Source organism: Periplaneta americana, chromosome 14, assembly GCF_040183065.1.
Source record: "Periplaneta americana isolate PAMFEO1 chromosome 14, P.americana_PAMFEO1_priV1, whole genome shotgun sequence".
NCBI classification, from domain to species: Eukaryota; Metazoa; Arthropoda; class Insecta; order Blattodea; family Blattidae; genus Periplaneta; species Periplaneta americana.
The window spans coordinates 57,443,520-57,460,979 of NC_091130.1; the positions used below are offsets into that span (position 1 = coordinate 57,443,520).

A 17,460-nucleotide genomic window follows, 5' to 3' on the forward strand; every position below is an offset into this window, starting at 1 on the left:
GAGTGGGTGACAGGAAAGGTCACGAGATAACTTGAATGACATTCGAGAGTATAGTCGGAAGAGAAACGACATCGATAGAATCAGTCTTGCATTGTGATAGTTACAGTTACAGTTTAGTTTCAGTTCCACTGCATGCGAATACGTGTCATGTTCCAAGTGCGTTTATTTTATTATGTAGTGATGGAGCGTTCCCCTCGCAGAGTATCATTATTTTATTCGTAAACATAATGTTGCGCGTTTAATTCGCTTCGAATTTTTCTCTTGCTATGCTCTTCATTTCCACAGGCGATGTCCCCATCTGTTCATCTTCTTGGAAAAGTCAGTACTTCCTTCAGCCCGTACGTTTTGCTCCCTCGCAGTGCTTACATACACATGTCAAAACAGACAGTAACGCCACTACTGTTTTTCAGTAATTGTTCCTTGTGCGAGCTATACATGGTATATCGATCATCCAGTTCAAAAGTGCGACAACTCAAAAATTTCCATTTTTTAGTTATTTATACTACTGAAAGCCCCTTTTGGAGCTCTTTCTGATTCAATATTGAGATAAGTCATATTTACAACCAAAAAGAAAAAAAAAAATAAAACGAAATAAACTGCTTTAGAAGTAATTATAACTATGGACTTTATTAATTCATTATTAGTACATTTCGAAATGTATTAATAATGAACTAGAAGATTGCGATATATTCTTCCTGAATACTGACTCATTTCTAATTGTCATGTTTATGAACCAGAACTCAGGTCCTTTCTAAGTGATTTATTTGAAACTTTCAACTGAAGATATCTCAAAACTTGTTTTTTTGAGTTGTCCACTTTTGAACTAGACGATCGATATATTCAATAAAGAAATAAAGAAAAAATAATAATTAATAATACAACACATTGCATTCAGTTTTTTTTTTGTGCTCAATCATATTTGTATTTATATCTTATCTTGTATTTATATCTGTATTTATCATTTTTGTCGGCTTGGGTGACGTATTTGGTAGAGTGCTGGCCTTCTGTGCCTGAGGTTGTGAGTTCGATCCTGATCCAGGTCGATGGCATTTAAATGCGACAGGCTCATGTCAGTAGATTTACTTGCATGTAAAAGAACTCCTGCGGGACAAAATTCCGGCATACTGGCAATGCTGATATAACCTCAGCAGTTGCAAGCGTCGTTAAATAAAACATAAGTTACAATTTTTTATCTTTTTTTTTTTTCATTATTTTTTCATTTTTATGGCATAAGTATAATATTGTACTGTCTAATGTAATTGGGACTTTACCCTGTTTTATATATATATATATATATATATATATATATATCTAAATGAATGAATGAATAAATAGATGAATACTTAGATGAATAGATCAGTAGGTCAGAAGATCAATAGATCAATGAGTGAATGAATGAATAAATAAGTAAATAAGTAAATATTCACAATCCTTATAAACAAAAACCAATTTCTTAAAAATATAAAATCACAATAATAACCAACTGAGAGTATAAATGTTTCATGCAGTTATTTTCTCAATTAAATTTGCACATTATCCTCTATACAGCGAAAATTTTAAACTTTTCTTATTATTATTCTCCTTCTTCTCCTGTCATGCATTAGGCCTAATGGAATGTTATGTTTTGATTCTACCGTTTTAGAGGGCTGGCCCTAAGATTAGCTGCCTTTTATCATGTTAAACTGAATGTTGTGCCATTAGTTGAAAAGCTAGACCACTAGCTCCGTATACCAGAGTTAAAATCTCAGCAAATTGAACTAAATTTATGGTATTCCGTACTATCATAATCATAACCATCACCATGATCATCTTATCGTTTAATTATATCATCATCATCATCATCATCATCAGCAGCAGCAGCAGCAACAGCAGCACTGGCGTGGTTAAAAGCTTAGTTAGAATGCTTGTACACCAAGGCTCTGATCGCCTGGTTCGTTTTTTTCTGAGGTTTTCCGCAATCAAAACAAATGTCAGATAATCCTATGGCAAATCCTCAGATTCGTATAATAAAAAAAACATCTTTATATCATCAATTTCATCCATGCTAGGTAACTGTGCTGTTGTTACACTGTTGTTAAATAACCGAAAAAAAAATACGACCATCCTGTTACAATGTACAAGGTGTCCAAAAAGTCCACATCATAGTGCTAATCGCAGTATGTATTCTGTATGTGCTCCACCAAGCTCCATAAAAGTTTGGAGGTTAAACCACATGTTGTTTAAAACGAGTAACAAAGCCAGGTGGTGTGACACAACACTCAACCTCAATCCTTTGATGTAGATGTTCCATACCTTGAATATTTTGATGCTGTAGATCTGTGACTTAACTTATCCTCAGAAATTTCAAAGGCATAATGGTCCGTTAAGTACAATATCAATTAATATAAGAATTTAATTCAGTCAATACTTAACAGTGAGAAATACATAAAATTTATGTTATACCAAAAGTAACATTACATATATTTAACGACAAACGTTTTCGCCAATTATATTAGCATCTTCAGGTCGAATATAACATGTTAACAAAATGAACACTTGGTCTTAACTAGTTAAAACAATGTTAAAAGTAGGATATAAATTAAAACAGTTAATAAAATTGGGTGATGCAGCCACCAGGTTGTATGTAGAAAATGATGTATAGTAGAAAGCATGTATGACGAGGGGAACGGCAAGACCTCTTCTAGTATTGCGGTAACAGTTTCGAAATCAGATTAAAGATGCTACAAATAGGGCGGTCGTGTTGCCTAGTAATGGTGACAGGATAAAGCCAAGAAGTTGAAAGAGTTTGCTGGAATTCATGAGAGCGGCGACATGACTCAGAAAGCAAAGACCAGGGAATTTAAGTTTGGCCAACATTGGCGCCCGTTAGACAGGAACTCTTTGACCAATCCAACAGGGAAAGTTAATACCCAGTCAATCACACATTGCTATGGCATAATGTGGCAGGATACCATCTTACGTGAACCATGCAGGTCGATCGGAAAGGGCATCCAATTTCGACATTAGTTGACAAACTTGTTGGTTTGGCAATGCGAATGAATATGGAAGAGATGGGGGGGGGGTGTGTGTGTGTGTGTGTGTGTGTGCGTGCGTGCGTGCGTGCGTGCGTGCGTGCGTGCGTGCGCGCGCGCCTCTCCTGATGGAGCACATGAAGTACAGGTGTACTATGATTTGTTCTATGATGCAGGACTTTTCGGACAGTCTGTAGATATACTCTGTGTGGGCTATGTCTGAAACAACAAAGTAATGTACAGCTTTGGCACATTACTCCTACAGGGGAGAGATGCTTAGATAAAGATAATCAGTTACCTGGCATTTGATAAGGTATAGATGTTAATGTGATTTTAATAATAATAATAATGTTTTATTTTAGCTGGCAGAGTTAAGGCCATAAGGCCTTCTCTTCCACTCAACCAGCCTTGAAATGGAAATATCACATGTGATGCTTCGTTCACAGTGATTCCTCTTTTATAACACGACTTATGTGTTGATTTCAATATTTTTTATTACTTCTAAACCCATTATTTGACTCAACATACATGTTAACAGCTTGCATGTGAGAACAGTTTACTTTTTTCTCTGTCTTTTCTTTTTTTGAGCAAGTATGATAATATATTAGCTTGCGCATGTTGCCATGAAGCATGATGCGGTGGAATGGAGTAGAGTAGAATAGTACGCAGTAGAGTAATGTGATGTAGAGTAGTGTTGTGTAGAATAGAATTATTAAGTATAGTAGAATAGAGAGATGCAAATGCAGAAGTAAATACAAATTAATATGCAGTAGTTGTAAGAACTTATAGATCGGACAAACTAGAAGATCATTTCAAAGATGATACAGGAAACACATAACACCCATAACCAAATCACACAATATTTCCACCTATGCAGAATACACTACCAACACCAACCATAATTACAGCAACATAGAAACGGACATGGAAATTCTATATACTGAGCCCAAAAGTCTGAAATTGAACACACTAGAACAGTAAGATATACGAAATTATATCCACAGCACATCTTCAACACACAACTAAATTTCAGAATGCATACCCTATTTGATACAACACTATTGATCATAAACCTATCTCTGCCAAGGCACCAAAACGAAGAAACCGGAAACAAACACTGGATCTTACTAGAAATCTGAAAATAACGTATATCAAACCGAAACTAGTCATTAACTAGGTAAAATACCCAATTAACGGAGGGAAGTTGTTTGTTTAACAAATTCACCAAATAATTATCTAATTCTACTTTCAAAAAAGTTACTTCGATACCTTCAACTAAGTCAAGTCAATGAGTTAGTGATGAACTTTCGACATTATCTCGATTGTGTTGGATATTTGTTAATTAAAGAAAGATCTAATGCACTGCAACAGATTAGATACAGACCTACTTTCATTTGTAAAATGCTTAATTTGTTTTTGTACTGCATATAGTGAGTAAACTCTGATATTGATGTATTAAAAAAACTGCATTAGCAGTAAAATACCCCATACCTTCATTTAGTATTGTGATTATTCCTTATTTCATTCAATCCTTAACTGATGTCTCCACTGATGTTAGAATTAGTACAATTGCTCTGTCTTGTGAGTTAGAAAATGCTTAAAAAAACTTCGTGGAAAGATTTTGTAGAATAATAGAAATTAGATAACATTTATATGACTTGGCAGCCGAATTTTTAATATTTTGATTAAATATACCGACATTTTGCAAGGATTATTTTCATATAATATTTTTACGTTGAATTAAGCATTGTGAGTAGATTGAACAAGAAAACTGTGAGATTTCAGTGAAGAGGAGTTATTCTGCATAAATTAATAAAGAAATTATTATAGAATTTTTTTCAAATTCACGTCGTAGTAGAAAGAAAACAATTTGTTGAAAACATTTTTTGGAGTTTACATTATAGCATGGTGTAGAAGTGATATGCTAATGTTTTGTATAGTGCTGGTGGTCCAGCTCGGTCTGGAATGCTGGATGGAGTTCAGTATAGCACATCACCAGCTGCTGACACTTCTGGATCCGCAGTGTCAGAATCTGAGGAGACTTCCGCAAGCAATACCAAGACAGAGGCCAAAGGAAGTAGAACTGCCCCTCCTTCACACGTTGAGGTAATCATCTTTATTGTAGCAACTAAAAAATTAGACCTTCTCAAACATAGAAACCTAGTTTTTTATTTTTTCTCCAGAAAAGCTTTCTTTAAGGTACTCCTCTACCCTTAATCTTTAAAAAATTATCTCCTGTTAAAATGAATGAAACTGTTATCCCTTACAGTGATTGAGTAAAAAATCTAGGAATTTATATGGACAAAAACTTAAGTTGGAATACTCAAATCACACACACACATGTAAAATAATTTTTATGAAAATTCACGCACTAAAAAGAATTCGAAATTTCCTTCCGTTGCTTCTCAAGAAGAATTTAGTGCAGTCGCTCTTGATGCCTCATTTTGATTACTGTGACAGTCTCTACACTGACCTTAACATGAGACTGACAGACAGACTACAGCGTGTTCATAATGCATGTGTTTGATTTATTTGCAGCGTATGTAGATCTGACCGTATCACATTTTCACTAAATATGCTGTCCTGGCCCGTCTCAAAGAGCAAAGAACTTTTGATTTTACTCTTCAATATTCTTCAAACCTCTAACCCTAGCTACTTAGCTTCTCATTTTCAACATTTTTCCTCATATCACGAAATAGATACTCGCTCACAACACCATATCACACTCTCCATTCCTAAACACAGAACATCCTTCTACTCTTCATCTTTCATGGTCGCTGCAGCTCATCTCTGGAACTCTCTACCACAACATGTCAGAGACTGTCGGACATTGTCTAGTTTCAAAAATAAATTAAAATTGCACTTTTTCAATTCAGATTCCTTTCAGTTATAAGCCCTTTTCTCTGCGATAGTTTTGTAAAAATATAGGCTATGTATTTCTTTCCTTCCTTTCCCCTTTTTGTTCTCTTTAACAACCGATGAATTTATTATAATAGCCCTTTCATTGTGAATTTTATTTAATATTCTTATTTCATTTCTTTTTATTACTATTTTATTACATTCCATTTTGTTATATTCTACCTTACGTTTTTCATATTAACCATTTGTACTAAATGGGTTGCTTTTACTATATTCCAATGTATTTTACTTTCTTTTTTCTATTATTGTATTATTTTCATATTGTTTAGTGTCGATTTTATTATGTTATTATTATTATTATTATTATTATTATTATTATTATTATTATTATTATTATTATTATTGTAATATGTTAGTATTCTGTCCTTTAACTTTTTGTTAAATTTTAACTGCTTGTATACTTTGTGACCTGGTAGAGTGTAAGAGAAGGCCCTATGGCCTTAACTCTGCCAGTATAAATAAAGAAATTATTATTATTATTATTATTATTATTATTATTATTATTATTATTATTATTATTATTATTATTATTATTTTCTTTTTATGTCATCTGAAAGCTGAACTTTCTAGTTTTAAAAAAATATATCACTTTTTATCTCCATGATGTTTGGTTAATTAATTAGCTGAGTTTTTTTTTGACTGGAAGCACAGTTCTACAAGTGTCAGTCCATCACATTCTATCAATTTTATATATTTTTCGTGTAATAACAATTCGAATTTGGCGGTAGAGTTTGATTGTATTATTTTTCATACAATCAGGAAGCTGTATATTTGGTTACAATTTTTCAGAATGTAGATGATTTTTCTCCATGTTTAATTTTACAGCATTTTACAACATTAATGTCAACACAAAGTGCACTTGAAATTGAGATATTTTCATAATGCTTGCACCAAAATGAAGCTAAGTGCCAAACTACAGTATCCAACTGCGTAAGAAAGTTAATTTAAAAGTCCAAGATCTTATATTTTTATTTTTAAATTTGAAATTTTCAAAACATAAAATTACATTTTTCCTTAATGGGATAAGATAGGAAAAAATTGTTTCCACAACTGTTCTTTTAGGAGCGAGACAGTGAAAGAAATTTTGTGCTATTATAAAAACTGTGGACCAAGGACTAAAATAAATTTCATTTTCACTTTAAAAAATTGCCCCCCTGCCCTTCCAAAAATATTTGAGGGGTTTATTTTGTGTGAAAATCCTTAATTATGTGTCAAGTAATCAGGGAAAAAAGAGTTTTTATAATTTGGAAAAAAAACTGCACATTTTTCTCCCATGGGTAGATAAGTACTTTAAAGAGATTCAAAACACAGTTTCTCATTATTTTGGAGTTGTACGAGCTGTTGGGTGAGGAGGGGGGAAGAGGCCAATTAACTGCTAAACAGAAACAAAAAGATAAAACAAGTGGTTTATTACTTAAAATTATTATTTATTTCTTTGTGTAATCATTACTGTTGATAATTAGCCTATATGCACTAAAATCCCTAAAATATGTGTGCAAATATGCACTTAAAAATACCAAAATATGTATATACATACATATATGCATTAGACGGCAAAGGAAGCTTTTAATAGAAAAAGGAGCATTTCCTTCGGACCTCTGGAGAAAGAACTAAGGAAGAAACTAGTGGAGTGCTTTGTATGGGGCAGAAACATGGACATAACGATGACGTGAAGAGAAGAGACTAGAAGCACTTGAAATGTGGATATGGAGAAGGATGGAGCATGTCAACTGGACAGACAGAATAAGAAACGAAGTAGCTAGTATTGGAAAGAGTGGGTGAAGAAAGGATGATAATGAAGCTGATCAGGAAGAGGAAAAGGAATTGGTTGGGTCACTGGCTGAGAAGAAACTGCCTTCTGAAAGATGTGCTGGAAGAAATGGTGAATGAGAGAAGAGTTCGGGGCAGAAGAAGATATCAGATGATAGACACCATTAAGATATATGGATCATATATGGAGACTAAGAGGAAGGCAGAAAATAGAGAATGCTGGGTTTGCAGTGAAAGACCTGCCCTTAAACAGAATATTATGGATGAATGAATATGCATTAAAAGTTGAAGAGCAGCAAAAGTACCATAGTTTAGGATCTCACGAAAAACAAAACGTTAGCATGTAATGAGAAATATTCAAATTATTGGGCATAAAGAAAAACACAATCACTTTAATTTGTTAGTTATTACCTTATTGACTATTGGTTATTTAATTAAAACCAATTTAATACAGACAATTAATTTTCCCTGATGACTGCATGAAACTTTGTCACACAGTAGTATTTTCCAAATTTTCTTTCTACGTCACGAAGTGAGGAGACAAAACTTATAATTTGGTAATATGATAGGATTAACGTCCACGTCATTATTGTATCCTTGAAGCAATGCTAACGTGATCGTTAACAAGTTACATGTTTTATCGAAGTCTAGTTTTCACTATAAAAAAGCATGAAATATGCTCTTAACGTCAAAATATGCACAAACGTCCAAAATATGCACATATATGCACGATCAACTATGCGTCAACAATCTTAATTACACATGAAACATGTAATTACTAAGTTTCATTAAGAAATGCCGCTCCAATACAAATAAGCATTTACACATTACATATTATACTAGTAATCATCATTACAATTTATCGAGAAATTTTTCCTAGGATGATAGAGCTTCTTGAATGCCTTCCTAAAATAGACTTTTGCCAACGAAGATAGCCAGTAGCTAGTTTTTCACTGCTGCTTTCATATTGTCTTACTTTACGAAATGTTGGGATCCAGGTTGGAACTGTATGGTTTGTGGTTGAACAAGACCAATATGAAACATCAAAACATCTTAAGTGCATTGTGTGGTATGAGGTTGTCCACATTATTGTGCAAGAGGATGACACCAGACATTAACAGACCACATCTTCACTCCCACTCCTCCGATTGGCTGCAAATCAAAGCTGGCTGGATTCTCAATTGCATAGCTCTTTATTGACCAATATTTCACAACAACATGGAATGACATGAACTCACAAAGTAACACACAACTACAGTGTGCATACTAACTGGCTCTGCAGTGAAGCAAGCAGCAGTTTTCGACCCGGCAGCTATGTAAAGTTGGTACTGTGAAGTGCCTGGTTTGAACACGTAGGAATATTACATCTCTCTCGCTCCCTCCCTCCCTCCACCATTCAATGCAGCCAAGGTCATTGACTCACTACCTGCACGATACCAACACAACTCCTCGAGTCTCCGCGTTCTGTTTGCCATTTCTCCTGCGGAGCCAGTTAGTATACGCACTGTATTTCAGTACTTCACTTTAACAGGCTACACCTTTTCAGAACTCTTGATCATCGGTAATATTCAACAAGCCTTTACTTTCCAAATGCCTCTCGTGCATTTCTAATGACATTAATATGGCTGTAAGTGTTTCATGCATTTTTACTTTGCAGGTGCAATTTTCTGATGCAATCTCGAACTTCTTCTGCCGAGTCTTCTTTGCTGAACAGTTTGCTGGTCTAAGGCAAATGGTTTTACCTACGGGAGAGGAAGGCTTTGTTAGATCACTGACACGTTGTGTTCAGTGGGCAGCACGTGGTGGAAAATCTGGTTCAACGTTTTGCAAAACTAGAGGTTGGTTAAGAAATACTGACTGAATATTTCAGACTTGCCATTGCATATATTCACCATTTATGGCATAGTAAAATTTTAACAGATTATTAATGCAGAAAATGTTTTACGTGCTTGTAGGTTTAGAATTGGAAATTTTATAGTTTTAATTTTTATTAAGCTAACACTATCCTTTGTCACCAGTTCTGCTTGAGGACATGTTGTTTCATAATCGAACTTCACACATTATAACTTACAACACAGTATTAGTTAGAGTTGGGCAACACAGTTCTTTTTCAGAAGTCGATTCCAACAATTCAATCATACATTACAAATCGATTCTTATGTTTTGTTCACGATTTTTCCCAGTCTGTGATTCCAACTATTCTTTTGAATCGTCAACAAATGACTCACAGGACACTTTCCTTTGCAAACCATGGATAGAACAATAACATTCTGCATCTCTCGCATAGATAGCATAAGAGGCGAGACATTGGATTGTCTCTTCCTCATTGGCTGGAACCATTCATCATGACCTCCATTAGTCTACAAAATTATCCAAGATACTGTTTTTTAATTATAATTTATCAACTGAACCTTATTATCAAGTACATTTTTTTGCATTACATCTCTATTTCACTATGCAAATTTCAGGTTCGTGTTAATTATTTTTCACACTTAACAAATATTTTGATTACACTCTCGCTCAGGAGCATTCGGCACGTTCAGAAATGACTGCTGACAAGTTACATCAAACAACAGCTAAATAGAATCGTGAGTTACGATACCATGCTGATTCGTTACTATTCTTTTGAATGACGATTTATTACGATTTTTTTTAATGACAATTCGTTGATACCACGAATTGATTCTTACGATTCTTTATTATTAGTCATTCGAACGAACGATTCGTCCATGAATCAACACAACTCTAGTATTAGTATAGATTAAGATAGGTAAACTTTTATCATGTCTGTCTTAGACTTCAGCAGTTTGACATTGTTAAGGGTTTACCAAGGTTAAATTTCAGTTTTCTAAACTATTGAAACTAGAGACCTGAAAATTTGTGTACATACCATGCTGCATATAAATAGTTTCTTTGTACAAAGTTTAATATAATTATTGATTTCTGTTAATGTTTCAGATGACAGATTCATCTTGAAGGAAATGTCCCGCTTGGAGATGCAGTTATTCCTAGAATTTGCTCCGAACTATTTCAACTATATTCAGCGATGCCACACATCACGACAGCCCACTCTGCTAGGAAAGATTGTTGGTGTGTACAGGATAGTGTACCGAAACCTTACATCTAACGCAACACTACGTTCAAATTTGCTGGTTATGGAGAACCTGTTTTATGCACGCTCTGTTACTCACAAGTTCGATTTAAAGGGTTCTGTACGGAATAGACTGGTGAATCCTACTGCTGCTGACAGAGATGGAGAAATTGTTCTGTTGGATGAAAATCTGCTCAATAGTAAGTACATACCTGCAAAGAAAAGTAGCACTTGATTTTGAACATAATTATGGAAATAACATTGCCTGGCTTTGAAAGAATTTAAATGTAATCAATAATTTAAAATCAATGTACAGTAGAACCTCTATTATCCGTGGTAATGAAGGGGATAGACTGAACGGTTGACCAAAAAAATAGGATAATCCATACCATGAAAGATTTGTAATTTCCTCCATGGTCTTGTATTTAACTCGCTACGTAGTGGATCAGAAGTTCACTAATTTAAGTCTGATTGTCAACAAGGGTTTTTAAGGGACTGTCTCAGGGAAGATAGGAGTATAGGTCTCATGTTGCAGGTTTACATACTTTTTTACACTTTACCCTTGTTTTTTACTAAATCGCGCAATTGTAACTCCAATCTCGTATTCTGATGCGAGATGAGCCACAGTTTCTCTTTCTCAAACCATTATACTTAGCACATCACGTTTTCTGTTAATACCTATGGAAGACATTTTATATACAAGTTACAATATAGAACGGCAATTAGAACAGTAGACAATGCTGTGTGACGATAAAGGCTTGTAATATCACTCTCTAGTAAAAACATATTATGTAGAACCTAGTAATATGATGTACAAAACAGTACTTCATACAAGTTATTTACCGTATTTCTGAAGAAAAAAAGACCGAGAAATAGACAGTCGGATAAATCTGCCAATCGGTTAATAGGGTGACAGTTAATCGGGGTTCTTCTGTAATTAATTTGATTTGTGGTTTTCATTCAAATGACTTATCTAAGTAATTAAAAAACAAATTTTACAACATATAATAATAATAATAATAATAATAATAATAATAATAATAATAATAATTTGTTTTTAATGTTTTAATGTTATTTCTATTGTGGACGTTTTTGTCTCAATGGTAACTTCAGGCATTTTTATATAATATCTAAACAATTAAACAAGAAAAATTAAATAAAATAGAAATAATTAATGGAATTGTTTTGAAATTGTTTGCTTCTTACCTTAGTAACAGAACACATGTAACCAAAATTGATAATAAATTTAGTAGCACTCGAAATATTAATATCAGTGTCCCACAGGGGACTGTCCTCGGTCCAGTTTTGTTTTTAATATATTGTGAATTTTATTAGTAACAACAAAGTAATTTATTCCTCACAACAATAATTCCTTTCTACAATTCACCTTAAACGCTCTCGTCAACAATTGGATCTTCACTCAACACAGTATTCGTTATAGCACTCCACCGACGACAATGACAATTTACTTGGACTATTACGCACAACAATGAACTGTTAATCTTAACTAATATTTACAAAGCACTATTTACAAATCAGAACTACCAGTTCTCAGTTCACAGTTCTTCTATCTCAGTCACTCGAGTTCACAGTATCTCGAACCACAGACCTTCAGAGACAGTTCACTGTACTCGAACTCGGGTCCCTCCAACTGCGGTCCACTGCACTCGAACTCAGGTCCCTCCAACTGCGGTCCACTGCACTCGAACTCAGGCCTTCGGATGCTGACGCAGATGCGGACGCACACTCGAGTCGAACTCCAGCACACAAGTCTGGCTTGCTTGCTCTGGCTTACTCACTGACTGAATAACTGAAAACTCTCCTGTCGTTCCTTCGCGTCCGTAATTTATAACCACAGCGACGTAGCCTCGAAAGTTCGAATTCGCGAGTCTTCCATTTCGACGGATTTCTCGGTCTCTCTCTCTTCTCGCAGAAGATGCGCGCGCAAACTCTCTCCACTCTCTCGCCGCGTTGGCCCTCTCCCCTCTCAGCCGCGCGCCATTCCAAAGTGCTCCGCGCGATCTTCTCTCTTGCGGGACGCTGGTCGTGAGTTCGAATCTCACGTCGCTGTCACATTGCTCCCTCCTTAGGACTGCTCGTCTCGGGCAGTCCCTTGGTAGGCTGCTAGTCGGTCCAACGTTTGGGGTCCTCCGGCTGCTCCCTCCTTATGGTGGCGCCACCCCATCCTTGGCTTGGCTGGGCAGCGATACTCGTACAGCGTGGGCGCCATCTTGCTTTTCCCCTTGGCCCTCCAAGGAGAGCTCGCTGGCCACGGGTTGGTCCTCGGCGTCCATCAGGAACACTTCATCCCGACCAAGACGGAGTATACGGCGCCGGACGTCCACCGTCGCATCGAGTAACCGCATGGCGTCGAGTCCCTGGACGACGTCCTCGGTGATGTTGGCGACGAACACCCACATCTCCAGTTTCCTCTTCCCCAAGGTCAGGTCCAGGAAGACCTCTCTCTGGATGGGCAAGCTCTCGCCTGAAGCAGTCCGTAGCTCATATTGGCGCAGCGGCGTCCTCCCAGGTAGGCCACGCACGACGTCTGGTCTGGCGATAGTGAGCATCGCCCTGGTGTCCACCAGTACTCTGCATGGACGGCCTTTTATCCGTCCTTCAACAATCAGCCCATCGTCGCACCTTCTGTCGACCGGTTTCAGGACGAGCCGAGGGGACGGTGATGATGGCGCCGACGTGCTCCTCCTAGCATCGGCCCCCTCTCTCTCCTGACTGTTGCCAGGTCGGTCGCAACTCCTCCGCAGGTGCCCAGGTTCACCGCAGGACCAGCAGGTGGGCACCCGTCGTCTCCGTTGCTCAGGCGACTGTTGGTTTCTCTCGGTGTCAGCCACCTCTCTCTCCGGCCGGTGGCTGGAGCGGTCGCAGTCCCTCCTTAGGTGTCCCGGTCTCCCGCAGGACCAGCAGTTGGGCGTCCGTCGTCTCCGCCGCTCCGTTGACTGTTGGCGCTCCTCGACGTCGGCCACCTCTCTCTCCTGCTTGTGGCCAGATTGGTCACAGTCCCTTCTCAGGTGTCCCGGTCTCCCGCAGGACCAGCAGGTGGGCGCCCGTCGTCTCCGCCGCTCCGTTGACCGTTGGTGCTCCTCGAAGTCAGCCACCTCTCTCTCCTGCTCGTGGCCAGATCGGTCACAGTCCCCTCTCAAGTGTCCCGGTCTGCCACAGGACCAGCAGGTGGGCGCCCGTCGCCTCCGCCGCTCCGTTGACAGTTGGCGCTCCTCGACGTCGGCCACCTCTTTCTCCTGCTTGTGGCCAGATCGGTCGCAGTTCCTTTTCAAGTGTCCTGGTCTGCCACAGGACCAGCAGGTAGACGGTCCTCTCCTCTGCCGCTCGGGTGGCTTCGGTTGGCGCCCCCCAGCATCCGTCGCCGTGACGCTCCTGACCCAGTGCGGTGTTGAGACTCCCGCCGCCAACTTGGCTGCCTCCATCCTGAGAGCCGCTGCCAGAGCTGCGTTGATGGTGCGATGCTCTGCTAAGAGTAGCTGTTGTCTTATTTCCGGGTCTCGAACTCTGCTGCCGAAGGTGTAGGCCGCCTCTCCAGCGATGAAATCATTAGGTTGGCCCCTGAGGGCCTTATGGGCAAGTTGTTCCACCGCCATCGCGAATTCTTGCAGGGACTCGCCTGACTGTTGGACCCTCGTTTTTAGTTGGGTCCTAAATGCTGCAGCAAGTTGATGGTCACCATAACGTCCCTCCAGGGCCGCCATTATCTCAGCGGCTGTCCCGTCTTCTGGAACGCTGTGAAGAATCTCCGACGCCTGTCCCTGAAGCGCGGCCAGCAGCTGAGTAGTTTTCTCTGCCGGCGTCCACCCATTGTGCTCTGCGATGGCCTCGAACTGGCGACGGAATATCGCCCAAGACGTCGTACCGTCGAACTTCGGCGTCTTGACGTTGTAATGTCTGGCTGAAGGCGATGGTTCCGCAGGGCCACTATATGGAGTCCTCAACTCTGTGGCCGCTTCTTGCATGGCACGTCGAACCTCCTCGGCAACTATCTGTTTATGTTCTCTAGCCTGGCGATCCACCAACGCGAGGATGTGCTTGTTTTCTTCAGCATGTCGGTCCATCAACGTGAGTATGTGCTTGTTTTCCTCGGCGTGTTTGTCCATCACCTCACTCGTCTGCTCTTGACGACGCTCGAGATCGCGGATTTTGCCGTCGAAATGGTCTACATCCTGTCTCAACTCGGCTACTGTCTCGTTTATAGTTGTAAAATTCTGGTTTAGTTTATCCAGATCGGCCTTAAGTTCGTCTCTCACAATGGCGACAATTCCATCTACGTGGGCCGAAACGCTTTCAATTTGCGTAGTGACGTCATTTTTCACTCCGCTTATGTCGCCTTTCACTTCACTTATGTCACTTTTCATCTCTATTTTCACATCACTTATGTCGTTCTTAACCTCACTGATGTGCTTGTTCATTTCTGCTTTCATTTCTGCGAAGGCTTGCAGGATCTGCTGTAGGTTCTCCATTGTCGATAATGTCCCGATTCTGACACCAATGTGAATTTTATTAGTAACAACAAAGTAATTTATTCCTCACAACAATAATTCCTTTCTACAATTCACCTTAAACGCTCTCGTCAACAATTGGATCTTCACTCAACACAGTATTCGTTATAGCACTCCACCGACGACAATGACAATTTACTTGGACTATTACGCACAACAATGAACTGTTAATCTTAACTAATATTTACAAAGCACTATTTACAAATCAGAACTACCAGTTCTCAGTTCACAGTTCTTCTATCTCAGTCACTCGAGTTCACAGTATCTCGAACCACAGACCTTCAGAGACAGTTCACTGTACTCGAACTCGGGTCCCTCCAACTGCGGTCCACTGCACTCGAACTCAGGTCCCTCCAACTGCGGTCCACTGCACTCGAACTCAGGCCTTCGGATGCTGACGCAGATGCGGACGCACACTCGAGTCGAACTCCGGCACACAAGTCTGGCTTGCTTGCTCTGGCTTACTCACTGACTGAATAACTGAAAACTCTCCTGTCGTTCCTTCGCGTCCGTAATTTATAACCACAGCGACGTAGCCTCGAAAGTTCGAATTCGCGAGTCTTCCATTTCGACGGATTTCTCGGTCTCTCTCTCTTCTCGCAGAAGATGCGCGCGCAAACTCTCTCCACTCTCTCGCCGCGTTGGCCCTCTCCCCTCTCAGCCGCGCGCCATTCCAAAGTGCTCCGCGCGATCTTCTCTCTTGCGGGACGCTGGTCGTGAGTTCGAATCTCACGTCGCTGTCACAATATATTAATGATTTATTGGCAATTAATTTAAAGAAATTCATTGCTGAGATATTTTCGTATGCGGATGACACAGTTGTTATTTTTGCAGGTAAAACTTGGGATGATACCTACTTTAATGCAAACAATGGCATGACATTGATTAAAAATTGGTTTCATTTCAACATACTTGTCTTAAATCATTCTAAAATTATGGTTGTACCATTTTCGTTAACATCTGTTGGTACGAAATCTCCTGATTCACTCTTGTGTTTAAAAAATCATACATCCAATTCTTCTTCTAATAGTTGTAACTGTCCTATTTTAAATGAATCTTCTCAAGTTAAATATCTCAGAATAATATTCGACCAACATTTACGTTGGGATAAACATGTTCTTTTTCTGTGCAATAGATTAAGAAAAATTATTCATTATTTTGTCATCCTACGAAATTACTTGACTGTCAATACTTTACGACTGATTTATCTCGCATTACTTACAAATGGCTTTTAAGGAACCCGAAGGTTCATTGCCGCCCTCACATAAGCCCGCCATCGGTCCCTATCCTGTGCAAGATTAATCCAGTCCCTATCATCATATCCCACCTCCCTCAAATCCATTTTAATATTATCCTCCCATCTACGTCTCGGCCTTCCCAAAGGTCTTTTTCCCTCCGGTCTCCCGACTAACACTCTATATGCATTCCTGGATTCGCCCATACGTGCTACATGCCCTGCCCATCGCAAACGTCTGGATTTAATGTTCCTAAATATGTCAGGTGAAGAATACAATGCGTGCAGTTCTGCATTGTGTAACTTTCTCCATTCTCCTGTAATTTCATCCCTCTTAGCCCCAAATATTTTCCTAAGCGCTTTATTCTCAAACACCCTTAACCTATGTTCCTCTCTCAGAGTGAGAGTCCAAGTTTCACAACCATACAGAACAACCGGTAATATAACTGTTTTATAAATTCTAACCTTCAGATTTTATCTCGCATTAGTACAAGCTATATTACAATACGGCATTATAGGATGGTGTAGTGCTTATAGTACCTCCCTCATGCCAATAATTCTGCTACAGAAAAGAATAATAAAAATATGCCTTAATAAACCTCTTGATTATCTTTCAGAGCTGCTGTATTCAGAATTTAAAATATTTGACTTCCATCAAATTTATAACAATGTATCACTGAATTTCGTACATAAAAACCGTAACATTTAATTTATATTCACATAAATATAAAACCAAAATATCAGACAACATATGCTTGACAGTTCCTGTATGTACTACAACTGTAACATATAATCACAGTAGCAACTTCGGTCCTAGGATTTATAACATGATAATAGATAAATTCCCAAACATACAATTTGCTAATGCTCCTTATTTAAAAAAATCTATTAAAAATTTGCTGTTAACAG

General features: G+C 38.6%; 1 protein-coding gene across 3 annotated transcripts in view; it reads left to right on the top strand.

Moving 5' to 3' along the window:
• The window catches only part of fab1 (fab1 kinase), a 111,583-nt gene that overhangs the window by 60,379 nt on the left and 33,744 nt on the right, over positions 1–17,460 (top strand). For all 3 annotated transcript variants that reach the window (XM_069845321.1, XM_069845320.1, XM_069845322.1), the window contains 3 exons: positions 4,952–5,117; positions 9,358–9,538; positions 10,659–10,991. In XM_069845321.1, coding sequence (XP_069701422.1) covers positions 4,952–5,117; positions 9,358–9,538; positions 10,659–10,991 — 680 coding nt within the window. The remainder of the gene's footprint in view (positions 1–4,951; positions 5,118–9,357; positions 9,539–10,658; positions 10,992–17,460) is intronic.